The sequence below is a fragment of the Ostreococcus lucimarinus genome, chromosome 9 (genome assembly GCF_000092065.1).
Source record: "Ostreococcus lucimarinus CCE9901 chromosome 9, complete sequence".
NCBI lineage: Eukaryota > Viridiplantae > Chlorophyta > Mamiellophyceae > Mamiellales > Bathycoccaceae > Ostreococcus > Ostreococcus sp. 'lucimarinus'.
In genome coordinates this window covers 17,273-40,674 of record NC_009363.1, presented here as the reverse complement: position 1 = coordinate 40,674, position 23,402 = coordinate 17,273, and the positions used below count along the sequence as shown (strand labels likewise).

At 61.7% G+C, this 23,402-nt stretch overlaps 19 protein-coding genes and 1 pseudogene across 20 annotated transcripts; 13 read left to right on the top strand and 7 right to left on the bottom strand.

The window, feature by feature from the left end:
• Positions 1–457: 457 nt before the first annotated feature.
• Positions 458–955, top strand: OSTLU_34894 (predicted protein; the record flags this gene model as incomplete). The annotated part of the gene is made up of 1 exon (XM_001419650.1): positions 458–955. A coding segment is annotated over one exon (498 nt), but the record flags the coding sequence as incomplete, so codon positions are not given.
• Positions 956–1,270: 315 nt separating this feature from the next.
• Positions 1,271–2,215, top strand: HDA3503 (predicted protein; the record flags this gene model as incomplete). The annotated part of the gene is made up of 2 exons (XM_001419649.1): positions 1,271–1,665; positions 1,909–2,215. Coding segments are annotated over 2 exons (702 nt in total), but the record flags the coding sequence as incomplete, so codon positions are not given.
• A 526-nt stretch (positions 2,216–2,741) lies between these two features.
• Positions 2,742–3,200, top strand: OSTLU_93196 (predicted protein; the record flags this gene model as incomplete). Its single annotated transcript, XM_001419648.1, has 1 exon — positions 2,742–3,200. The coding sequence occupies one exon, from the start codon at positions 2,742–2,744 to the stop codon at positions 3,198–3,200; it is 459 nt and encodes a 152-aa protein (XP_001419685.1).
• A 56-nt stretch (positions 3,201–3,256) lies between these two features.
• OSTLU_16639 (predicted protein) lies at positions 3,257–3,883 on the bottom strand (the record flags this gene model as incomplete). Its single annotated transcript, XM_001419436.1, has 1 exon — positions 3,257–3,883. The coding sequence occupies one exon, from the start codon at positions 3,881–3,883 to the stop codon at positions 3,257–3,259; it is 627 nt and encodes a 208-aa protein (XP_001419473.1).
• A 642-nt stretch (positions 3,884–4,525) lies between these two features.
• On the top strand, positions 4,526–5,350 carry OSTLU_34772 (predicted protein; the record flags this gene model as incomplete). The annotated part of the gene is made up of 1 exon (XM_001419647.1): positions 4,526–5,350. The coding sequence occupies one exon, from the start codon at positions 4,526–4,528 to the stop codon at positions 5,348–5,350; it is 825 nt and encodes a 274-aa protein (XP_001419684.1).
• Positions 5,351–5,698: 348 nt separating this feature from the next.
• OSTLU_8821 (predicted protein) lies at positions 5,699–6,013 on the top strand (the record flags this gene model as incomplete). The annotated part of the gene is made up of 1 exon (XM_001419646.2): positions 5,699–6,013. A coding segment is annotated over one exon (315 nt), but the record flags the coding sequence as incomplete, so codon positions are not given.
• Positions 6,014–6,097: 84 nt separating this feature from the next.
• OSTLU_33322 (predicted protein) lies at positions 6,098–6,649 on the bottom strand (the record flags this gene model as incomplete). Its single annotated transcript, XM_001419435.1, has 1 exon — positions 6,098–6,649. The coding sequence occupies one exon, from the start codon at positions 6,647–6,649 to the stop codon at positions 6,098–6,100; it is 552 nt and encodes a 183-aa protein (XP_001419472.1).
• Positions 6,650–6,966: 317 nt separating this feature from the next.
• OSTLU_35087 (predicted protein) lies at positions 6,967–8,544 on the top strand (the record flags this gene model as incomplete). The annotated part of the gene is made up of 2 exons (XM_001419645.1): positions 6,967–7,120; positions 7,283–8,544. The coding sequence occupies 2 exons, from the start codon at positions 6,967–6,969 to the stop codon at positions 8,542–8,544; spliced, it is 1,416 nt and encodes a 471-aa protein (XP_001419682.1).
• Positions 8,545–8,584: 40 nt separating this feature from the next.
• OSTLU_33320 (predicted protein) lies at positions 8,585–9,211 on the bottom strand (the record flags this gene model as incomplete). Its single annotated transcript, XM_001419434.1, has 1 exon — positions 8,585–9,211. One exon carries the CDS (start codon positions 9,209–9,211, stop codon positions 8,585–8,587), a length of 627 nt encoding a protein of 208 aa, XP_001419471.1.
• Positions 9,212–10,148: 937 nt separating this feature from the next.
• On the top strand, positions 10,149–11,261 carry OSTLU_16634 (predicted protein; the record flags this gene model as incomplete). Its single annotated transcript, XM_001419644.1, has 1 exon — positions 10,149–11,261. One exon carries the CDS (start codon positions 10,149–10,151, stop codon positions 11,259–11,261), a length of 1,113 nt encoding a protein of 370 aa, XP_001419681.1.
• A 60-nt stretch (positions 11,262–11,321) lies between these two features.
• OSTLU_33318 (predicted protein) lies at positions 11,322–12,086 on the bottom strand (the record flags this gene model as incomplete). The annotated part of the gene is made up of 1 exon (XM_001419433.1): positions 11,322–12,086. The coding sequence occupies one exon, from the start codon at positions 12,084–12,086 to the stop codon at positions 11,322–11,324; it is 765 nt and encodes a 254-aa protein (XP_001419470.1).
• Positions 12,087–12,262: 176 nt separating this feature from the next.
• Positions 12,263–13,261, top strand: OSTLU_16632 (predicted protein; the record flags this gene model as incomplete). Its single annotated transcript, XM_001419643.1, has 1 exon — positions 12,263–13,261. One exon carries the CDS (start codon positions 12,263–12,265, stop codon positions 13,259–13,261), a length of 999 nt encoding a protein of 332 aa, XP_001419680.1.
• A 75-nt stretch (positions 13,262–13,336) lies between these two features.
• HDA3509 (predicted protein) lies at positions 13,337–14,536 on the bottom strand (the record flags this gene model as incomplete). Its single annotated transcript, XM_001419432.1, has 1 exon — positions 13,337–14,536. The coding sequence occupies one exon, from the start codon at positions 14,534–14,536 to the stop codon at positions 13,337–13,339; it is 1,200 nt and encodes a 399-aa protein (XP_001419469.1).
• A 62-nt stretch (positions 14,537–14,598) lies between these two features.
• On the top strand, positions 14,599–15,723 carry OSTLU_33315 (predicted protein). The gene is made up of 2 exons (XM_001419642.1): positions 14,599–14,690; positions 14,851–15,723. Exons 1-2 carry the CDS (start codon positions 14,622–14,624, stop codon positions 15,676–15,678), a joined length of 897 nt encoding a protein of 298 aa, XP_001419679.1. The 5' UTR covers positions 14,599–14,621; the 3' UTR covers positions 15,679–15,723.
• A 224-nt stretch (positions 15,724–15,947) lies between these two features.
• Positions 15,948–16,385, top strand: OSTLU_8170 (annotated as a pseudogene; the record flags this gene model as incomplete). The annotated part of the gene is made up of 1 exon: positions 15,948–16,385. A coding segment is annotated over one exon (438 nt), but the record flags the coding sequence as incomplete, so codon positions are not given.
• Positions 16,386–17,143: 758 nt separating this feature from the next.
• OSTLU_4977 (predicted protein) lies at positions 17,144–17,806 on the bottom strand (the record flags this gene model as incomplete). The annotated part of the gene is made up of 1 exon (XM_001419431.1): positions 17,144–17,806. A coding segment is annotated over one exon (663 nt), but the record flags the coding sequence as incomplete, so codon positions are not given.
• Positions 17,807–18,695: 889 nt separating this feature from the next.
• OSTLU_46582 (predicted protein) lies at positions 18,696–20,084 on the top strand. The gene has a single exon (XM_001419641.1). The coding sequence runs from the start codon at positions 18,744–18,746 to the stop codon at positions 20,043–20,045; it is 1,302 nt and encodes a 433-aa protein (XP_001419678.1). The 5' UTR covers positions 18,696–18,743; the 3' UTR covers positions 20,046–20,084.
• A 28-nt stretch (positions 20,085–20,112) lies between these two features.
• Positions 20,113–20,556, bottom strand: OSTLU_93190 (predicted protein; the record flags this gene model as incomplete). Its single annotated transcript, XM_001419430.1, has 1 exon — positions 20,113–20,556. The coding sequence occupies one exon, from the start codon at positions 20,554–20,556 to the stop codon at positions 20,113–20,115; it is 444 nt and encodes a 147-aa protein (XP_001419467.1).
• A 765-nt stretch (positions 20,557–21,321) lies between these two features.
• Positions 21,322–21,864, top strand: OSTLU_16627 (predicted protein; the record flags this gene model as incomplete). The annotated part of the gene is made up of 1 exon (XM_001419640.1): positions 21,322–21,864. One exon carries the CDS (start codon positions 21,322–21,324, stop codon positions 21,862–21,864), a length of 543 nt encoding a protein of 180 aa, XP_001419677.1.
• A 424-nt stretch (positions 21,865–22,288) lies between these two features.
• Positions 22,289–23,336, top strand: OSTLU_33309 (predicted protein). Its single transcript, XM_001419639.1, has one exon. It carries the CDS (start codon positions 22,298–22,300, stop codon positions 23,318–23,320), a length of 1,023 nt encoding a protein of 340 aa, XP_001419676.1. The 5' UTR covers positions 22,289–22,297; the 3' UTR covers positions 23,321–23,336.
• The last annotated feature ends 66 nt before the right edge of the window (positions 23,337–23,402 follow it).

Below are 23,402 nucleotides of genomic sequence, written 5' to 3'. Positions count from 1 at the left end.
CACGTGTGAATGAAACAGGCCATTACACGCGTGCTGTGAGACGGACGACGTGGAGACGCTCGCGGCGTTGATCGCGCCGCCAGTGGTGACGGAGGGCGACGACGCGGCGGCAAAGACGGCTGAAGGAAACGAAGACGAGAACGACGACGAGGGTAAGGATGAAGGAAACGACGATGACGACGACGAGGAGGAGGAGGAGTCGGATGAAGAAGATTTCAATCCCGACGCCGAGGACGACGAGGACGACGAGGAGGAGAGGGATGGAAATCCTGCGTTCGGCGCGTTTGGTGACGCAGGGCGTTCGTACAGCGTCAACAGTACGGATCGCGAGGGATTGACGCCGTTGCACGTGGCTCTGCTCTACGGCTCGATCGGGTGCTTGAAAGCGTTATTAGAGGCGGGGGCCAAAGCGTACGTCACTTTGGAAGGTTCGCCACCGATGCACATCGCGTGCGCGATGAGCGGTTTCGAGAAGCACGAGGCGTTCGCCATCGAAGCCGTCAAGGCGTTGTTGCCACACGTGGAGAATGAGTGTACGCAGGACGATTACGGACGCACGGCACTTTCCGTTGCGGCGCAGCACGGTGTTTTACCCATCGTTCAGCATCTCGTGAGCGAGTTCACGCCGCCGAACGAGGAGGATACGGTGGAGGTGTATGTGAATTTGCGCGACAAGACTCGAAATCGGCCGGTGCACTGGGCGTGCGCATACGGTCGCGGCGACGTCGTGGATTTCTTGTTGAAGAATGGTGCGGATCCAACGCTCAAGAACGACAACAAAGATAATGCTTTACACTGCGCGGTAAGAGGAGGCGACGTAAAATGTGTTGAGTTGCTTTTGAAATCTCACGGTGCGTTGACCAAGGACAAGAACGCGCAGCAACAGACGCCCGGCGAGCTCGCGGCGGCTCGTGGTCAACCGACGATTGCAAAATTATTGAAAGCTACCGTCCTTTCGGCGGCAGATGAAGATTTGAAGCGAGTCATCATCGCCCCGGACGTGTGCTTCTTGCACCACTCATGTCCACCCATCACGCGTCTCCCAGCGGATGAACCGCCGCCAGAGAATGTCAACCGTCTCAACGTCTTGCTTAACAACACGAACGGTACTTTGCGAGGTAAAGATTTTGAAGATATGAACGTTGAATACGTTTCCGACGTGCAACCAGCGGCGTGGGCGGATGTACTGCGCTGTCACGAGTATGCGTATCTGCGAAAAGTGCAAAAGATTTGCGAACAGTTACCTGACATTCGCGTGATTCCGCGAGCGATCGGCACTATCGACGGCGATACCGCAGTATGCTCGCAATCTTTCAACGCTGCGCTCGCTGCGGCGGGAGCGACGATCGAGGCAGTGGAGAAAATCGTCTCCGGCGAAACGAATAAAGTCTTTTGCGCCGTGCGTCCACCCGGACACCACAGCGGTCCGCTCGGTCCAGTGGGTACGCCGAGCGAACCTATTGGCACTGGTTCGCACGGCTTTTGCTTGATAAACAACGTCGCTGTTGCTGCAGCTTACGCGCGATGCGTGCACCGCAAAACGCTTCGTAGGATCGCTTTGGTTGATTTTGACGTGCATCACGGAAACGGAACAGAGGCGTGCGTGCAAAACACCGCGCCGAGCGCGCCGCAATTCAAGTACTCATTACCAATCGGTGGTGGTACGTTCTCCATGAACATGTACCGTCCATGGCTCGATGAAACCGACCCGGAGGAAGTCATGTTCGCCTCCGTGCACGGTTACGGTCGCAAAGAGCTGCAGCACCACTTCTATCCGGGCACCGGGCCGACGAAGAGCACCAAGGGTGAATACGATTTGGACACGGAGGAGCCCGCGGTCTGGGAGGACGACGGCGTCGTCGAAGATCCGATTCATGTCGAGGCCGAAAACCGCGTGAGCACGGCCAGGGGCGAGCAACCGTGGGTTTTGGACGTCGGCATGGAGGGCACGGGTAAGAAATCCGAGCGAGGCGCCGCGTGGCGTCGCGTGTGGAAGGGGAAGATTTTGCCCGCGATCAACGCTTTCGAACCCGAGCTTATCATCATTTCTGCCGGATTTGACGCTCACGCCAAGGATGACATTCAAGGACCTGTAAACTTGGGCGTGAAAGAGCAAGACTACGAATGGCTTACGACGGAGTTGATGAAGATTGCGAATTCGCACGCAAAGGGCCGCGTGATTTCCGTCCTCGAAGGCGGCTATCGCATTCAGGGTGGTCCAGTGTCTGCGTTTGGTCGCTCTGTCGCCGCTCACGTGCGCACGCTGTTCCAACCCAACGCCGAGAAGTATGACGCCGAGGCGAGCAAGGCTGAATTCAACGAAGAACTGCGCGTGCGTCGAGAGATTCGCGAAAAACGCGAAGCCGAAGCCGAAGCCGAGCGCATCGCCTTCCTCGAGCGTCTTGCCGAGGAACAAAACGAAGCCGCCGCGAACGTAGACGGCGATGCTGATTTCGACGCCGACGCTTCGGGCGAAAAGCGCCCGGCGGCCGACTCCGACGTCCCCGCGCCGAGCGGCAAGCGCCGCCGCGGCGCGCCCGTCGATTACGCGGCGCTCAACGCTAAGATCGAAGCCGAGGCCGCGGCCAAACGCGCCGCGGCCGATGGGACTGCGATGGACCACGACTAGAACCACGTCGCGATCGACGCCCAAGCGATAGAACTCAATCAATAAAACTCTGCGACTAGACGCTAAAAAATATCTTCACCATCGGCATTCGTCGTCGCATCCCCTGCGCACCATGCACGCTATCCGCGCCACTCAACGTACGAACCGAACGTCCACATCGTGTGCGACCGCGTCGTGCGCGTCCAAGCGCCACGCGCGCGCCCAGCGCGTCGCGCGCCCGTCCCAACGGCGCGTCACCGTCGCGTTATCCACTCCCGCGCGCGTGTCGACGCGCTGCGCCGCCGTGGACGTCGCGCAGGTGGCGATCGCGGGTATCGACACCTCGGGATTCGATCAAATGTTCATCAACGGCCTGAAGGTGGGGATTCCGCTCTACGGCGCCGTGGTGGGGGCGGTGTTCATCTTCGGGACGATCGCCAAGGTGGCGTTTCCTGAAAAGTACGACGCGGCGCTGTACGGCGCCGAGGCGAAGAAGGAGGTGGAGAAGATTGATTTGGATAATTTGAGCGAAGAAGACGCGAAGGCGGTGGCCGAGTTAGAGGCGGAGCTGCGAAAGGAAGGGAAGTTGTGATAAAATGTGAGTACAAATTTCCACAAACGAGCGAACACGTCGATTCGACCGTCGTATTAATTTCCAGGAACGAGCGAACACGTCGATTCGACCCACGCTTTGTATGCCGCGTTGTCCTCACCGTATTTCTCAAGCTGTTTCTTATCCCCACGCTTCGCCGCGCTCGTCATCAGTTTCACGATGAAGAGTAAACCGAGCGAAGACGGCACGAGCGTGATCGGTCGCGTCAACATGGCGGGAAAACCCGCGACGTACAACCCCACCCAGAACATGATCTCGCCGAGATAATTCGGATGACGGCAAAACTTATACAGCCCTTTCGAGCACCACTTCGTCTTCCCTTCCTCGGTGGCTTTGTAGTTGAACTTTTGCTGATCCGCCACGGCTTCGAGAATCAACCCCACCCACTCGAGCGCCAAGCCGACGGCGATGACGCCCGCGTACTTGGCCGCGTTCACCGCGTTCACGTTTTGCGCGTGCCACATCATCGGCGAACTCATCATCGCGTACAACGCCGAGCACAGCGCGATGACGAGTGTTTGCTTGGCGAAACTCTTCGCGTTCGCCTCCGGCGCGTTCTTCGCGCGTTCTCGCCACTCGTCCCACGTCACGCTTCGATAAAACAAAAACGCCGCCAACCGCGCGCCGTACGCCGCGCCGCCCGCGACGTGCAGCGCGAGCATCGTCGTCACGAACGTCCCGCTCGCGACGAGTGCTTGATGCACGAACGCCGAAGCGAACAGAATGCTCAATCCGTATCCGATGCTGAACGAGTAGATGGGGTTGATGTACGCCAGCGCCACCGCGGGCGCGCACGCCGCCCAAAGCGCGGGCAGGGCGTAGTGCGTGCTCAGAATCGCCGACATCGCCGGCAGCGCGTTCGCGGCGACCGCACCGCGCGACGATTGGTGATGCTGACGTGTCACAGACGGCGACTGAATGCGCGCGCGAGAGAGACCGCGCGACGAGTTGGCGGCGTTGCGACGCGCGCGGACGCTCGCGCGCGATGTGTTGCGTTTGTTGGCGGTGATGCGCGCGTTCGCGGAGACACAGCGCGCGATCGTGAGCGACATGGCGTCGTTGAATGACGTCGTGGCGCGTCATTAAACAGCGTTCAGCGCGCGGTCGCGATGTCGCGCGCCGACGCCGCGCCACCGCACGCGCTGGAAGACTTGTCCACGTTCACGGTGCGCGAAATCATCAACGATGGACGCGATGCGGCGGGGAAATTGGTGATTCTCGGTCAGTTTGCAAATTGCTCGAGCGACGCATTGGTGAAGCTGCAGCGCGTGCCGTTGCCGCACGACGAGCGAGGCGTGCGCGAGATGCTGGAACGCATCCGTTTGCGTTCGCGCGCGCCGTATAGCGGGGCAGAGTACGGGTATTACGTCGGGGAGCTCGCGCCGTCGACGTCGGCGTCGAGCGGCGGCGAAGACGTCGAGTGCGACGTGCTGTATCCGGGATGTTTGCTCGACGCCGACGAGACGAGCCGGGCGAAGTTGCTGAAGAAACACATCACGCGAAGCTCGACGCAAAAGTTGGTGTGCGTGCGAGAAACACCCGAGTTGTACGCGAAGGCGCACGAAAAGTATATCGCTTCGATCCCGCGCGAAGCGACGGCGTGGGTGCGAAAGATTTTGAGTCTGGAAAAGGAACGCGAGCGGTTGTTGCATTGCGACGACGACTTTTTGCTCAACGTTGACTCGAAATGGACGACACATCCCGATTGCGACGGCGCCGATCGCGCGACTTGGCGCGCGCACTCGAGCGTGACTGATTTATATTGCCTCGGTTTGTGCGTTCGCGAAGACTTTAAGAGTTTGCGAGACGCGCGCGCCGAGCATTTGCCGCTGCTTCGAGCGATGCTGCGCAAGGGTCGCGCCGTCATCGAAGACATTTACGGCGTCAATGCGGAAGAAATGCGCGTATTCGTGCACTACCCTCCGCAGTTTTATCACTTTCACGTGCATTATCAAGCGCTCAGCGCCAAGGAGCAGGGATGCGCGTGCGAGCGGGCGCACTCGCTCGAGGACATCATCGACAACCTCGAGCGAGACGGTGACCACTACGCGCGCGCTAACTTATCGCTCAAGATGGGTGAGCGAGACGCGCTGTACGCGTTTTACAACGACGCAGCCACGCGCGCGTGAAATACAACCCAACCCAAACCGACTCGACGCGGCGGTTGCGCCGCCGCGTCGCCGCCTCACTCGCCGCCTCGCGCGCGTCGTCTCGTCTTCGCGATGACGGCGGCGCTGGAAAGCGCGATGCGCGGCGTCGGCATCGACGCGTCCAGCGCGTCCAAATCCTTCGCGCGACGCTTCGATGCGTCGTCGCGCGTCGTCGCCGTCCCGCGCGCGCGTCGTCGGCGCGTCGAGGCTTCGTCGTCGTCGTTCGTCGCGCGCGCGACGTCCGCGCGCTCGAGCGGCATCGCGCGCGGTCGCCACGCGCGGTCGCGTCCGCGCGACGCCATCGTCGCGCGCGCCGAACGCGAAACCCGCCTGGTGTCGGTGCTCACGTCGCTGCCGCGGCGGTTCAACCTGTACTTTCAGCGCAGAAATTATCGCGTGACGCTTTGGCGCGCCATCAGCGCGTACTTTGGGTTCTATCTCGCAAACGTCATGACGCTGAGCTTCGGGGCCATAGGGATCAACGACGTCGTCGCGGGAGCGCTGAGCGTGGCGTTTTTTGAGGTGGTGACGCGGATTTATTACGCGAGCGCCGAGACGAACAAATGGCTCGAATTTCTCAACTGGTTCAAGGTCGGGTACTGTTACTCCCTGATCGCCGACGCGTTCAAACTCGGGTCGTGAGCGCGCGCGCGCGCGCGTCGGATTTCGAAATCGCGAGCGAAAACTCGTCTTGTAATACAACAATGTGGATACAGTAGTTTCATTTCATTCGTCCACGGTTGGCGAACCGTCGAGTTGCCGCAAAGCCTCGTACACGCCGATGCCGCACGACACGGACAAATTCAAACTCCTCACGTGACTTTCGTCGATGGGAATTCTACGCACCCCCCCCGTGGCTTTGCACGCCTCCATCGCCGCGTCTGGCAGCCCCGTGGTCTCGGCGCCGAACAACAACCAATCCCCCGGTCGATACGCGCCGTCCTCCGCGTGCGGCCGCGCGCCGAATTTTGAAAACGCCACCAACCGCCCACGCTCGTCCCCGAGCTCGCGCCAATACGCGTAAAACGCATCCCAATCATCGTGCACCTTGACGCACACCGATTTCCAATAGTCCAACCCGGCGCGCTTCAACTGCGCGTCGTCGAGCGAAAATCCGAGCGGCGCCACCAAGTGCAGCGGCACCCTCGACGCCGCGCACGTCCGCGCGATGCACCCGGTGTTCCCGGGAATCTTTGGCGTCACCAAAACCACGTGCAGGTCCTTCCTCTGCGCGTCGCTCGCCGTCTCGATCGCGCGCACGGTGACGTTCGGTCCCATGGCGTCGCCGCCGCCACCGACGCGCACCGCCGTCCCGCGCGCGAGCGGCGCGCGCGCGCGCGCGTCGACGCGACGGGCGCGCGCGAGCGTGCGCGCGATCGTTCGCGCGGCGTCGTTCGTGCGTATCGACGCGCGCGCGCGCATCGATGCGCGACGCCGAGTGATGCGATCGGTGCGCGCGCTCGCGCACACGCGCGCGCGTCGCGCGCGACCCGGCGATGACGCGCGTCGTCGCGAGCGACGCGATGACCGCGCGCGATCGCGTCGTCGCCGCGCTGTGCGCGTGCGTCGCGCTCGCGCTCGTGCACGTCGCGATGATGTTTAAGACGAGCGCGAAACAGCGACGGCGCGTTCGCGGCGTCGTGCGCGGCGCGGGGCGCGGGAGAGTGATTGGATTTTATCACCCGAGCGGTGGGGACGGTGGCGGCGGCGAACGCGTGCTGTTCGCCGCGATCGCGGCGGCGCAGCGAGGTGATTTCGATGGCGATCGGCGCGGCGCGCGAGGCGACGACGCCGACGCCGACGCGGCGGAGAAGGAAGGCGAGGCGGCGATGATGTCGCGCGCGGACGAGCGCCGGGACGCGCGGTCGGACGTGAGATCGAACAGTGCGCGCGAGACGCGCGAATGGAGAGCGACGGAGGGAAGGGATGTCACGTGTTGCGTGTACGCGGGCGCGACGTCGGCGCGAGGCGACGAACCCGTCGAGGACGGCGACGAACTCATCGCGCGCGCGCGCGAACGGTTCGGGATCGAGTTGCGAGCGCCCATAAACGTTATCAGACTCACGCGTGAGCGATGGGCGCGCGCGGAGACGTACAAACGGTGCACGATATTGGGGCAGTTTATCGGCGGCGCGTGGCTCGGGCTCGAGGCGCTGTGGACGTTCGCGCCGGATGTGTTCGTGGATACCGTCGGACACGCGGCGACGTATCCGATCGCGCGATATCTGTTTGGGTGCCAAACAGTGGCGTACGTGCACTATCCGACGGTGTCGAGGGACATGATCGCGCGCGTGGAGAGCGGAAGACTGATGTACAACAACAGCCGCCTGTTCGCGTCGTCCAAGTTTTTGAGCGGCCTCAAGGTACTTTATTACCGCGCCTTTGCCGTCGTGTACGGGTGGTGCGGACGATCGTGTAAGTGCGTGATGGTGAACTCTTCGTGGACTAAATCGCACATCGACGCATTGTGGCGGGTTGATTCACGGGTGGTGTATCCCCCGTGCAACGTCGAAGACTTGTCCAAACTCCCGTTGACGCGCCCGAGGTTGAACGCGCGCGGGACGCCGGTGAAAAAGGACAAGTCGTCGATACGCGTTGTTAGCGTGGGGCAGTTTCGACCGGAAAAAGCGCACGTGGTTCAAATCGCCGCCTGGAAGGCTTTGAAAAAGTTCAAGACATTATCGAGCAAGATTGAAAACGCCATTTTGGTCTTCGTCGGTGGATGCCGTGACGAAGCCGACCGCGAGCGCTTGGCAGATTTGCAACAAAGTGTCAAAGATCTGGAGCTCCAGGATAGCGTTCAGTTCCACGTCGACGTGTCGTACGACGAAGTCAAGCGCGAGCTGTCGCGCGCGTCCATCGGCCTTCACTCCATGATTGACGAGCATTTCGGTATTTGTGTCGTCGAGTACATGGCGGCAGGCGCGGTGCCCGTCGCTCACGCATCTGGCGGACCTTTTCTCGATATCATACGCGACCAACACGACGGCCCGACAGGTTTCACTGCGGATAGCGTGGCGACCTTCGCCGAAACGCTCGAGCACTTGTTGCTCATGCGCCGAACCGAGCGGGAGGAAATTTCAGCGCGCGCGCGCGCGCGTAGTGACATTTTCAGCGAAACAGAATTCAACTCAAACTTCATCGACAGTCTCGTCAACTCTGGCGTTCTCTAGTGATGATAGGTATTAGCATTGCAATGCAACTCTCGACGCTTCATTCTGATTCCGAATCGTCTTCTTCCTCGTCCTCGTCTTCGTCTTCTTCCTCTGAACTCTCTTCCTCGTCTTCGTCCTCGTCTTCCTCTTCCTCCTCTTCATCATCCTCGTCTTCTTCCTCCTCTTCGTCGTCGTCGTCGTCGTCGTCATCTTCCTCTTCGTCCTCCTCGGACATTTCTTCGTCGTCTTCCCCTTCGTCCTCTTCCTCCTCGTCCCCGGCCTCGCCAGAGATTAACTTTTCCAAATTCTTCATCTCCGCCTCCAAGTACTCCTTACGCTTCAGCTTCTTCGTCTGTTGCGCATCCATGCGAGTGCCCTCGCTTCGCTTTCGCTCCAAGTCTTCAATCTGCCGCAGCTTCTTCGCGAGCGCCCTGTACCTGACTTCCAACGCCCCGTATTTCACCCCACCTTCCCGTCGCATCGCTTGGTCGTTCGACGCTCGCGCGCTGTTCCCAGACATTTTCAACGTGTCTCGCGCCGCCTTCTCAGCCTTGCGTTTCTGCGCGTACGTGATTCCCGGCTTTTTCGCGCTCTCCAACTTGGCGATTTGTTTGCGCGCCTTCGCGTTGTTCGGCACCGCCTCGCGCTTCGTGCGCGCCTTGTTCGTGCGATTTTGCGACCCCATCGCGTCGTGCGTTACGTTTTCTACTTCGACGTTCGCGCGCTTCGCTTTCGCAGAGCGTCGCGGGAAGCGGACGCGTCTCGAAGTGCGCCGCCGCCGCCGCCGTTTTTTGGTATTACAGCGCCGTGGCTCGCGGATACGGCGAATCGTCGTCTTCTGCGTCGTCTACGTCTACGTCTACGTCTAAATCGTCGTCTAAATCGTCGTCTAATAATAACTTCGCCCTGTTCCAGAACGATTCGAGGTCGACGCTCGCGTCGTCGTCGTCGTCGTCGTCCCGGTCGTCGTGTCGCGGCGATTCCAGTTCCGGCGTTCCGGCGTCCACTCGCGCGCTTCGTCTTCCCATCGATCCCATCCACTTCCCAACGCGTCGCGCGTCGCGCAAGCGCTCGATGATCACTGACCGCATCCGAGTCGCCGTCTTCGCGACCGCGGTCGCGCAGTGCTCCCCCGCGCGTTCGCGTTCGCGTTCGCCGCGCGTCCTCGGCGCGAGCGTCTCCAGCGCGCGCACCAGGTCCACGAACTCCCTCGCGCTCGTCCCGCGCGCGCGCTTATCGGGATGATGCTCTAACGCTTTTCTTCGAAACGCCCTTCGCGCTTCGACGCGCACGCGCGCGGCGTCGCGCGCGTCGCGTCGTTCGTTCGCGGCCGTTACCAGCCCGAGCGTTTTCATCGCCTTCGCGCGCGCCGCATCGCTCGCGAACGCGCGCTCGACGGCGGGGCGGACGCACGCGGCGTCGTATGTTATCGCGATCAGCGCCACCAACGCGGAGACGCAGGCGCCGACGCGCGCGGCGCGCTTCATTGAGTGACGCGCGGGAGATATTTCGAGCGGGACGCGATCGTCATGACATCGCTTCGTTGCGTCGCGCGCGACGCCGCGTTCGCGCGATCGACGCGCGTGACGCGTCGATCGAGGCGCGCGGGAACGGTGCGCGCGATGTCGGACGGCATGGACGCGTTCATGCCGCCGCACCGCGCGAATCAATCGTCATCGTCAACGACATCGTCTTCGACGGCGACGGCGACGATGACGAGCGGAAGCGAAGACCTGGATCCCGTCGTCGCGCGATCTCGCGAGGTGCTCGAGATGGCCACGGTCGGGGACTTGCTGCGCGTCACCGCGGAAGCGGCGGATGGGAGCGGACGCGATCGCGCGGATGAAGACGAGACGCGAGACGCGCTGCGGTGGTTCGTCGTGAAGCGAGTGGGGATGAGCACGGGTGGACGACAGCTCGTCGAGGGTGAGTTAGAGGGGAAGAAGGCGCAGATATTGGATCAGGGCGGGGCGAATCAGGCGCGGATTGGGATCTCGGGAGCGTTGCTGGACGAGCGAACGCCGCTGACGAGGCTGAAAAACGTGCGAGACGCGGACAAGTTTAAACGCGCGATTAAGTCGTACGAGCGACGGGTCGAACGGGAAAGCGATGCTTTAACGCTGGTTTCGAGCGTGGATAAGGCGCTGACGTTGAATGGGTTAGAACAAGCGGTGAAGAAGAACCCGCGCTTTTGGACGGAGGGCGACGGCGCGCACTCGAGGCGAGTCATCAAGGACCCCACGGAGAGCGCGACGAAGATGACGGGGGAACTCTTGGCGCTGAAACACGGTCACCGAGATGTGGTGTTGATGCAAATCGTGTGCGACTGGACGGATGCGCTCGAAGATAGCGTTCGCGCCCCGTTCGCAGCGGCGACGCTTGAGGACATGTTGACGCAGGATGCGTCTATTTCAATGAGACTTTCAGAAGCGAGGTATCAAGTGGGAGAGGATAAAGATGGTAACCCCGAGTTCTCCAACGGCATCACAGCGGTAATTTATCGCGAGACCGCCAAGGAAACCGCGAACGTGCTCGTCTCCATGGGCGTTCAGGCGACGCGAAACATCGCAGGAGCGTTTCAGCAAGCCTTGGTCGGCGTCGCGCTCGGCTACACCGATGAAAATATCGCGCACCACATTCGCCGACTTCACAACGAAGACAAGTTGACGGATGAAGATATATTTGCTTTGATTATCACCGCGAGGGATGAAAAGGAAGCACTGAACGCAAAGTAGTACGCAACGCGCGCGAGCTGTAAAACACGAGAAGCAAGTAATCTCTACGCACTCTACAATCTACATCACAATCTCTAAAAACGAACACCTTTCACACTTTGCGACGCACGCATCTAAACCGTACTCATCGCGCACGCTAAACCGAAGCCCACCAGCGTTGCCGCACCCGCGTGAGACGTGTGCCTCAAATGTCTCCGCCAAACGTCGCTTCAAGTACGTCAACCCTACGTTTTCATCGGCACGCGCGATTCTAAAGTCCCCACACGCGCAAAATAACACGTGCCTGTTGTAAAGCACCCGTCTCGTGGCGCACACCGGACACAAGACGTCTTCGCCGCTCGACTCGGCGTTCTCGCCGACGTCCTCCGCCTCGGGAAATTTCCATCGCTCAAACGCCTCAATCGCCCGCGTCAACCGCTCCTGTTCTTCCTCGTCTTCGCGATATTCTACCTCTGCGCGCTCGCTCATCAATCGCTCTTCGTTCGCGAGTTCTCGTTCCATCGCGTCTTGCATCGCGAGCAACACGCGCTCGACTTCAGCCTCCGTCAAGCGCGCGTAATCATCCTCGTCCTCGTCGTCCTCGTCGAAATCATCGACGTCGGCGTCTCTGACGCCGCGCACCGAACCCACGCGTCCTCCTCTCACCTTTCTGCGCTTCGCGTGCTGTTCGAGCACGATTTCGCGACACCGCGCGGCGTCGAACGACGACGCCGTCCCGCTCGCGCTCGCCTTCTCATCCGCACCGCCGCGCGTCCGCGCGCGCTTACCCACGAGTCCGAGGACGACGCGCACGCACGCGCTTTCGAGCGATTCGTCCGCGCGCATGCCGACGCGCGCGCGCGACGCGCTGCGGCGTCGCGGTTCGCGCGCGCGCGCGGTTTGAACTCGAAATTTTTCGCCGTCGCGCGGCGATCGTGTGACTGTTCGCCTTTTGTGACTGTTTTTGTGACTGTTCTTATCCTCGTGCCTCACTCGACGCCGCGACGACGCTCGATCGCGCGATGGCGCGCGCGAAAAAGCGCGCGCGGACGATCGCGCGCGCGGCGCTCGTCGTCTCGACGGCGCTCGCGATCGAGGGCGCGCGCGCGACGACGTTCACCGCGGACGGCCGCTCGTGCAAATGGCCGCTGGAGCTCGCGGAGGACGTCTTCGTGAACGAGTGCGTGCCCTACGGACGAGACGGGGCGCTGTGGTGCGTGGCGGAGGAGGACGGAAAATGGGGCGTGTGCGCGGACTTGGATTTCGACGCGAGCGCGCGCGGGAAGGTTTCGATGGAGGCCGCGGCGCGGGCGGCGACGACGCTGGCGCGCGAGGAAGAGCTAACGTACGAAGCGAGGCGACAGGCGATGGAAGTGTTGGAATCAACGTCGACGCTGATGTTGAAGGCGTTGGCGCGCGAAAGCATCGAAATCGAGGGTAAGATCGTAGAGAATCCTGTCGTTGAATTTCTAGCCAAACGTCAGAGAGAACGACCCGACAACTTCAACGCCGTGAACGACCCGACAACTTCAACGCCGGCGCCGGCGTCGACGACTTCCCCACCTTTACAACGGCCGCCGCCTTCGCCTCCGCCGCCTTCGCCACCGCCACTTTCGCCACCGCCACCGAATCAACCGCGGTGCGTCGCGAGAACGGATATTCGATGGGAGAGCCCGCAAGCAGACGGATCTTCAGAGTTTGGCATGGACATTTACATCGTGCTCGCATCGGGTGAAAGCATCAGCGGCGGGTGGAAGATTTTGTTCAAGTTTGCGCGCGATGGTGTTGTGTTATACTCAAGTAGCGCGTACGGTGCGGACGCGCGCACGATGTACGCGCCGGAGGACGGTCGCGTCTTCGAGTTGCGCGATCGCGGATACGACGCGTACATCGCGTTGTACTCCACGAAGCGGATCGGATTCAATGTGCGCACGCGCTCGGCGCAATCCTTACGCTTGTCGACTCTCGCAGTGAACGGTGAGGATTGCGAGATTGTATCCGAGTCTTCGATTCGCGCGTGACCGCACCGCGTTGAAAAGCAAATCAAGTCGCGCTGCAGCAGCATTAAAAAATAAAATAAAACAATCCATCGCGATCTAAACTTGATGCATCGCCTTGACTTCGGTGAGAACATTTCGCACTTTATCATCGGGCTCGTCTCTCAGCCCGGGAATCTCGCCGACGTCCGTTGAGGCGTCGCCCAAGAGCGCGCGGAAAGAATCCGCGACGCCTTCGCTCAAACCCACCAAATCATACCCGCCCTCTAATAAGAACACGATTTTCCCGCCGCACATCTCATTCGCCAGTTCTTTCAACTTTGTGCAAAGACGATGGTACGTTCCCGTGCGAAACGTCAACCCAGCGAGAGGATCTCGCCAGTGCGCGTCGTAGCCGGCACTGACGATGATGAAGTCGGGTTGGAACCGCGCCGCCGCCGGAACGACGATTTCTTCCAAAGCGCTCAACACCGCCTTATCACCGCTTCCCGGAGGCAAAGGTATATTAATAGTCGCACCCAGACCATCGCCTTCGCCCATATCCGTAATCTTCCCCGTCCCCGGATAGCTCCCGTCCTCGTGCGTGGAGATGAACAGCACGGAATCGTCGTCTCGGAAAATATCATTCGTACCGTTACCGTGGTGCACGTCGTAATCGAAAATGAGCACTTTTTTATGCCCTCTAAGCTGCGCGTGTCTCGCCGCCGCCGCCGCGGTGCCGACCAAACAAAATCCCATCGCCCCTCGCGGCACCGCGTGGTGTCCCGGTGGGCGTATCAAACCAAACGCGCTCGGCGCCTTTTCTTTCGTCTCCTTCGCGCGATCGATCACCTCATCCACCAATCGCGTCGCCGCACCGACGCCTAGCATCACGTCTTGAAAGCTCGACGGCGTGCAGTACGTCGGTGCGGTGTCTAAATTCGTCGGCGCTCGCGTGGCGCACAACAACTCGAGCCCGTTGCAGTAATTCTTCGCGTGCACACGCTCGAGCGCCTTTTTCGTCGCCGGCACGACGTCTGTGATCTCCAACACCTCACCCGGTCTCGCGGCGGGGGTCAGAGCGCCCGCCTCGAGGGCGTCTAAGATGGCGGGCACGCGAGCGTTGCTCTCCGGGTGCCCCAACTGCACGTGCTCCAGCGCGGCGGAGGTGGCAAAGAGCAGCGACGGGGACGAGGACGCGGACGCGGACGCGGACGCGGACGCGATTCGTCGCGCGCGAGACGGGTGACGCTCGGCGCGACGCGACGCGCGCGGTGACGCGGGCGCGACGCGAGTGAGATGGACGCGAGGACGCGCCATGGGGTCGAAGAGTGAAGTTGGGCGCTATTGCAACTCGAGCTAGAAATGGCCGCATTGATCGCATCGTCGCGTCGTCGTCGTCGCCATGGGCGCGTGCGCGAGCATATGCGAGAGCACGCCGGACGTGCCGGCGAACATCATCGCCGACCCGGAGGTGCGCGCTCGGACGCGCGCGCGTCGCGCCGAGGCGCCGTCGAATCGAATCGGACGTCGCGCGCGATGATGGATGCGTCGTGGCGAACGAGTGAACGCGCGCGCCGCGACGCGACGCGACGAACGACTGACGACGAGACGAACGCGCGACGCGCCACCAGGGACCGAGCAAATTCGTCGTCAAGTCGTGCTCGATGTTCAACAAGGACTACGAAGTCTATCGAGACGAAGTGGGACCGAACAATCGCTGGCTGTTTCTGAATCGCGAAGGGAAGGGTTTCTTCGACCCGACTGGGTACATTGACTTGGAAAACTACACGCGAATCGACCCGAACGATAAGAAGAAAGGGCAAGTGCTGTGGAAGTTGAAGTACAACGAAAAACCGCACTTTGATATGGGGATGTCGCTCGGAGCCGACTCGGAGGACGACGGCGACGATAACCCCAACGTTCGAACCGTGACGAACATGTTCAAGCAGATGATGCAACAGATGCAGATGGGAGAGAACAGGTTTTACTCTATGAAATGGCGCACGTTTTCCGAGGCCAAGTTGAAGTCGGTGAAGACCCCGGGCGGGGCGTACTCGGTGAAGATCAAAGCCAAAGGCTACTGCACGCGTCAAGTGTCGGTGCACTATACCAGAGACGAACAAGGACACCAACGTCGGAATGTGAACGTCACCGACAAGGAGTACGTGACGAAGATTTCGTACAAGATCAAGACCGCCGATGGGACGACGATCGATCGATTCGATCTCTTCTGCTGCGAAGGCTCCGACTTGAAGTGGGAGTGCGCCGCCTTCACCGCCGAGCTCCGCGGCGGTTGGATTTCCAAGTACCCGCACGAGATCACGACCAAGCCCGGCATCGATCCCGGTTTCGCCTTGCTCTTCGCGCACGTTTGCGTCACTGAGTTTGCACCGGACGAGATCAAGAAGGACTTGAAGCCCAACTGGAATCAGTGCCCCGGATACATCAATCCGTATTGATGAAACCAACGTTCCGCCGCGTTCCGTTCCGGCGCGCGACGTGACATGCGTCTACGAATGACTCTATTTACGGTTAATAAGATAAATATATAATCATACACGCACTCCTTTGCGTCGTCCATCGCCGTTCGATCTCGCGCGTCTCGTCGCGATGGACGTCTCGCGCCCCCGGTCGGTTGCCCGGGGCCCGGGTGTCCGTCCAACGAGATCGCCCACGGATCGTTCGCCTTCGGTCGTCACTCGCGCGCGCGGTCGACTTCCCGCCGCTCGCGATGGTGGCCGTCGGCGACCAATTCCCCGACGTCGTCGCGCAATCGCACGAGCCCTCCTGGCCGACGCCGGTGAAGATGCGCGCGCGTCTCGCCGGTAAAAAATCGCTCGTCGTCGGCCTGCCCGGCGCGTTCACGCCGACGTGATCGACGTGTCAGGTCCCGGGATACCTCGCGGGGCAGGACGCGCTGCGCGCGAGCGGGATCGATGAGGTGCTGGTGATGTGCGTGAACGACGCCGCCGTCATGGGGGCGTGGGCGATCGATCAAAAGATTCAAGGGTCAAACATTTCGTTCCTCGCGGATCCGAATTCGGTGATCACGAAGGCGCTGGACGTGGAGCTCGTCGCGCCCGGACCGTGCGCGAAGCTCGGACCGAAGCGATGCAAACGCTTCGCGATGTACGTCGACGATGGGGTGATCAAGGTGCTGAACGTGAGCGAAGCGCCGGACGATCCCGCGGGAGACGCGCGACCGGAGGCGTCGTGCATCGACAACATGTTGAAGGAAATCGCGGCGTTGTAGACGCGCGCGATGACTTTGACGGGACGAAGACGACGAGGTTCAACGCGATGGTTGAGGATGTGCGCGTACGTACGTGACGCGACGCAGCGAAAGGGCTGATGTTATTGGCTCGCTGCGTCGTCGATGGAAACGAACGCGGCGTCCGACGCCGCCGTCGCCGGAACGCGACGTCGTCTTCTCGAGTTTACTTTATATACAGAATAAGCGTCGTGCCGCGTCTCGCGACGCGCGGACAAAGGCGGCGTTAGGCGGAGTTTCGTCGATCGATCGTTTTGATTTCCGTTTCTTTCGTCCCCCGAACCTTTGTGAATACATTTACGCAACGACGAAGAAAAATAAAACCGCGGCGCTCGTCTTCTCGTCCTCCGCCAAACGAACGAACGAATGATGCGCTCTTAAAATTTAAAAATTAAAAACGGTGATTAATTGCTATTGCTGCGCTGCGCGTGCGAGGAGATGGATACAGTGAATTGAAATTTGTTGTAATCGACGCGCCGGGCGTTTCAGCCGCCCCGACGGGCGTTTCAGCCGCCCCGACGCGAAATTCGAGGCGCGGGATTCGTCCGCGTCTCTTAACGGCAGTGTTCCGGGACGAAGCCCGCAGGCGGCTCGACGAAATTCTCCGGCAACTCGGTGTGACCGACGTGGAACGGATTGGCTTGTCGAATACCCATGGAAGACAGGGTGTGATTGACGTGGGAGTGCGACGCTTCGTCGGCGCGCACGGCGATGATTAAATCGCGCACCGTGGCGTCGTCGGGCATTCGCCAGTATTTAATCGCGAGCTTGGGCGCGGGCATCGTCGCCCATTCGCTCGCGGGACCGTCGCCGTCGATGTCGTGCAACGCGTGCGTGTACGTGCGCACGGCTTCCTCTTCAAGATACCCCACGAATCGATGGCACGTTCGCGGAGAAATCAGATACGACAGAAAAAAGGCGTTGAAAAACACCCCTTGCGCGCCGAGGACGGCGAGTCGAAACATCAGCCCTGGTTCGCGAAGCTTCAGGAACGTCAGCAAGTGCATGCGTTCGTTTTCCGCTTCCTCGAGCAAGGTGTGAATCCAACCGTGATCGCGCTTGAGCGTGCGCAGAGACATCATGTGTCGCAGCATCGCGCCCACCATGCCGGGCACCCCCGCGACGGTTTCCAAAAAGATGAATCTCATCAACCATCCATCCGTGGTGAGCGATTTCTTCGGCGTGTACCCGGTGACTTTATCGAACGACCATCGCGAGAATTGCACCAACCCGTACGCCAAGTAATCGCGCACGTGTCTCGGCTGTCGATGCGCCGGTTTCACGTTTTCCACCTGTCGCAAGTCGTACTGCGGGTGAAACAGCATGTACGAGTCCGCGCTCCGCGCCATCGCGGCCGCTAATTTCGCGCTCGCCGCCTCGCTCGCCTCATCTCGCACCACCTCCGCCGCTCGCGCGCTCGCCTCGCTCGTCGACGACGCGAACGTCCGTCCCTTCCCCCCCCCCGTCGACGCCCCCGCGCGCGCACCCTCCCTCGCGCGCGCGCCTCGCTCGCCCGCGCACCGTGCGCACGCGCACGCGCGCGTCCTCGGCGCTCCCATCGCGCGCGCTCCGACGCATCGCCATTTCATTTCCGGTCCACGCGCCGCCGTCGTCGCGAATCGCGTCGCGCGCGCCGTCACCGCGCGATCCGTCGTCGTCGTCGTCGTCGTCGTCGTCATCGCCCATCGCGCGTCGCGTCCTCGGTCGCGCGTCGCGCGTCGCGCGAGTTCCTCCCACGCGCGTCGCATGCCGGGTCGTCGTCGCCGCGTCGCGCCCCGTCGCGTCGGTCGCGCGTCGCGTCGAGTCGCGATGTGCGACGCCGTCGCGCGCGCGCGGACGAGGCACCCTGGATGCGGTCGTCGGTCGTCCCGTCACTTCCGGGTATTTAGGGTTTAGGGTCGGGCGCGCCGGTCGTCGCTTCCGGGTGTGCGCGCGCGCGACGCGTCCGTCGCGTCCGGCGCGCGCGGCGCGCGAGTTCGCGACGCGATTCGATCGCGGCGACGGCGACGACGCGGATACGACGCGCGCGCGCGCGACGGGGGCGGATCGCGCGCGCGCGCGCGACGCGCGCGTCGAATTCCGATTCGCGCGCCCGAGGCGGCGTTCGATTGGATTGGATTGGATTCGATCGATCGACGCGAGCGACGGCGCGGATCTCGACCGGCGCGATCACCGCGCGCGATGGTGCGGCGAGGACGAACGGGCGTCGCGCGGGCGGCGCTGGGCGCGGCGTGCGCGGTGGTGGCGGTGGCGATGACGGCGGCGACGGCGGAGGCGCGGATCGCGACGTACGAGGTGTCCAAGGACGATAGGAGCTTGATTTTACTGCGCGAACCGTTCGGGTTCGCGGTGGGGGGGACGATGGAGATCGCGCTGAAAGAATCGCGCGTGTACCTGCCCGAACACGCGCCGCCGCTGGATAAGACAAAGCTCGGGTTTTTCATCACCGAGGCCAAGGACGAGGGCGCGCTCGACGCCGCGCTCGAGGACGGGGCGTGCGTGTTGGACGTGGATTTCGTCGATCAGGCGTTCACGTTCGCGGATATGGACGCGCAGTTGAAGAAGGGTGAGCGGGAGGTGAGTTCGTACGAGTTCATGAAGGAGATAAAGGTGCCGGGGGATTACATGCTGTTTTTCGCCAGCTGCGCGCCGCACACGGTGGTGTCGTTTGAGATCACGACGACGTTTGCGAATAAAGACGCCAGGGGGCGTAATGATTACTTGGGAGCGGGCGAGAAGTCGTTACCGAGCGTGTATTACTTGTTCTTTTTGTTGGACACGTGCGCGGCCGTGGCGTGGGCGTTCATTCTCGGTCGAGCGAACGGGCAGCGCGGCGTGCGAAAGATTCACTGGCTCATGCTCGCGCTCGTGTGTTTCAAGACGCTCTCCGTGCTCGCGCAGGCGGGGCGGTATCACATCACGCGACTCACTGGGTCATCGCGTGGATGGACGGCGGCGTACTACGTCTTCACCGTCTGTCGGTCGATGCTCATGTTTAGCGTCATCGCCCTCGTGGGCATGGGGTGGAGCTTCTTGAAGCCGTTTTTGCACCAGCGCGAGAAGAATTTGCTCATGGCCGTGATCCCGCTCCAAGTGCTGGCCAACATAGCCGCGGTCGTGATAGGCGAAGAAGGTCCCGCCGATCAAGGCTGGTTCGCGTGGCAAAACATGTTCATCGTCATCGACATCATGTGCTGCTGCGCCGTGTTGGTGCCGATTGTGTGGAGCATCAAGCACTTGCGCGACACCTCGGATTCGAGCGAGAAGAAGGCGAGGAATTTGGAAAAGCTGTTACTGTTCCGTCACTTTTACGTCATGACCGTGGCGTACATCTACTTCACTCGCATCATCGTCTACTTGCTCAAGTCCACGGTGGAGTACGAGTTGCGCTGGACGGCGGCGTTTTTCAACGAGCTCGCGACGCTGGCGTACTACGTCGCCACGGGCTACATGTTCAGACCGGAGGAAGAAAACATGTACTTTTCGCTCAAACACGACGAAGACGAGGACGGGGTAGAGATGAGCGACAGGGCTCGTTGGGGGGACGCGGTGTAGCGCGGCGAGTCGCTGCTTTCGTGCGTAGTCGATTTAATTGTTTTACAGCAAAGCGAGGACGGCCACTTCATTCGAACTTCCGCACGTTCGACATCTCGTCTAACATCGCTTGAATCCCTTCCTCGGTCAACCCGCGATCTTCCTGCTCCAAGCTCGGCACTAAAGTCTTCGCCTCGTCCCAATCCTGCGGCTTCAAGTTTGAGATCGCCGCGCCTTCAAAGTCGTGCAACCCTGAATTGTTGTGTAATTCCCGAATAGCCGCCGCCGCCGTGCTGCTCGTGTTCCCGCTGAACCGCTTCGCGTACGCTAACGTCTTCTCGAACACCCGCGTGCGCGTCGTCGACGTCTCCTCCGCTTGTTCGGCGTCGTCGGCGACTTTCGACTCGCACACGATCTTCACCTCGGCGAGCGACAAGCAGTTGGCGTCGTCGAAATCGGGACCGAGTCGCAGTTCCCCGGCGTCCTCGACGTCTTCCGCGGACTTTCTTCCTATGCACAGCGCGGCGGACATCGAGTCGCGCGCGAGTCCGAGACTGCGGATCTTCAAGTAGGGTTGTGGTGCGAGGCGGCGCGGCGAGCGTCGAGCCGCGCGAGCGGCGTCGTCTTACAAATCGTCTAACGTACAATCGCTCCCTCGAGCGCGCGCGCGCGCGCGAGCGAGACCGCGAATTTCTGCTTCAGTACACGTCCCTCGCCGCGACGCGATGCCCGCGCTTGAGTTTCTTCCTATCCGCCTTGACGCCTCGTCGCTCGACGTGCGACAGCGCCTTGTCCAGGGCGGCTCTCTTGCGCTTCGCGATCGCCCTGCGCACCGTCGGCGCGCGTTTCCGCCCGACGGGCGCCGAGCGCGCCGTCGTCGTCGCGTCGTCCGCCGTCGTCGTCGTCGTCGCGACGCCCGTCGTCGTCGTCGTCGTCGTCGTCGTCGTCGTCGTCGCCGTCCCACCGCCGCCGCCGCGCGCCGTCGTCCCCGCGTCGCCGTCCATGCGCACGTCCGCGCCGCGCGCCGCGAGCTTCATCGCGCGAATGCGCTCTTTCCTTCGCTTCCCCTTGGCCATGTCGGCGATCGCGCGCCGCGCGCGCCGCGATGGCGCCGCGACGCCGCGACGGCACTTCGATGCGCGCGTCTCGCGTCGCGCGCGAATTCCGGGGCGTCGTCGAGCGCTCCAGCGCGTCGTACGCCGCGTCGTCGTCGCCGCGATGGCGAAGACGCTCGTCCGACGGCGAGGACGCGCGCGAGGACGCGACGCCGGAATCCGACGACGCGTTCGAGGCGATGATGGCGATGGATGACGCGTACGGCTCGGGCGTCATGAGTGAGGAAAAGTCGGGTCGTCCTCGAGAGAGCGCGGCGGAGAAGGCGAAGCGCGTGGCGGCAGAGTTAGCGAAGAGAGGCATCCTAGTCGGCGATCGCGTGCGCGTGGACGTGCGCGTGGGGGCACCGCTGCCGGCGCGATCGAAAAAGTTCGCGTCGGACGCCGGCGCGGCGTCGGACGCCGGCGCGACGACGTCGACGTCGACGACGGATTCGACGGCGACGAAGCGTCGATTCATCACGCGGGCGGTGCACGGATACGTCGTGTGCGTGCGAAACGGCCGCGCGGGGGTGAAACGCACCGGGCGCGGGGACACGGAGACGTCGTTTCCCACGTATCCGACGGCGTGGTGCACGGCGCTCGACGTCGGCGAGCTTTGGGAGATGTGCACGGGGCCGCGCAACCTCGCCGGGGTTTCGGGCGCGAGCGACGAGGCGTTGGCGGAGTATCTCAAGGCCACGGGGCAGTCGAGCGACGAGGAGGAGGAGGAAGAGGCTCGCTCGTGACCGGAGGCTACAGACGTCGCGGGCGACTAGCGTTCGCGACGTCGCAGGCGCGTCGTAGGTAAAAGTGTAATTCTAGCGCATCTTAGTTTGCAGTGGCGACCGCGCGCCGCGAGCGCGAAGTCCGACGACGCGAGCGAGACCAACGTCGGGCAAAAGTATGACGGTACGCGGATTCGAGCCGCGGTTTTTGCGGTATTGTTGAGGTGTACTTGTGCGCGTATTTAACGCGCCAGAATTCCATGTGTTTCCACAACGCAAGGTACTAACCACTATACGATACCGTCTCCGATTCCCGAGGGACTCTTGACGGGTTACGAACCATCAGCGCCGGGTCTCGCGCGTTTTCTCGCGTTCGCATTGTTACAGGCGCGCGACTTTCGGCGCGCGCGTCTCGCCGCGCGGAACACCCGCATTGCGCGCTCGTCTGCGTTCGATGCCTTCGCCACCTCCGACCGTGCCCAAGGCGCGCCCGCGTTGCGGTGAACCCCGCCGCGTGCTCGTCACCGGTGGTGCCGGCTTCGTCGGGTCGCACCTCGTCGACGCGCTGTTGAAACGCGGCGACGAAGTCATCGTCATGGACAACTTTTTCACCGGCTCGCAGCGCAACTTGGAGCACTTGAAGGGGAATCCAAAGTTTGAAATCATCCGACACGACATCGTGACGCCGTTCTTGGTGGAGATCGACGAAGTGTATCACTTGGCGTGCCCGGCGTCGCCGATTCATTACAAATTCAATCCGGTGAAGACGATCAAAACCAACGTCTTGGGGACTATGAACGCGCTCGGGCTCGCGAAGCGGTGCAAGGCGAAATTCTTGCTCACGAGCACGTCTGAGGTGTACGGCGATCCGCTCGAGCACCCGCAGACGGAATCGTACTGGGGCAACGTCAATCCGATCGGCGAACGCGCGTGTTACGATGAGGGCAAACGGTGCGCTGAAACGTTGGCGTTCGATTACCATCGCGAGCACGGTTTGGAAATTCGAGTGGCGAGAATTTTCAACACGTACGGACCGCGCATGGCGATGGATGACGGGCGCGTGGTGTCCAACTTCGTCGCGCAAGCGCTGGAGGGCAAACCTATGACAATCTACGGTGATGGCACGCAGACGCGCTCGTTTCAATACGTCTCTGACCTAGTCGCCGGACTCATCGCGTTGATGGACAACGACTCGGGCTTCGTCGGTCCGGTGAATCTCGGTAACCCCGGTGAATTCACGATGCTCGAACTCGCGGAGAAGGTGCGCGAAGTCGTGAACCCGAACGCGGAAATCGTGTTCTGCGAGAACACCTCGGACGATCCGAGTCGGCGCAAGCCAGACATTTCGCTCGCGAAGGAAAAATTAGGCGGTTGGGAACCGAAGGTGAAGCTCGAGGACGGGCTCAAGCTCATGGTGGAAGATTTCCGGGAGAGAATCGAAGATAAGCGGGCGCGAGACGCGGCGGGAGGACGATGAGCGCCGTACTTCTTAGATGATTATGTTGTAATCTTACGTAACGGTGGCCGAGGTGTGTCGATGCACGGATTATTGTCGTCTC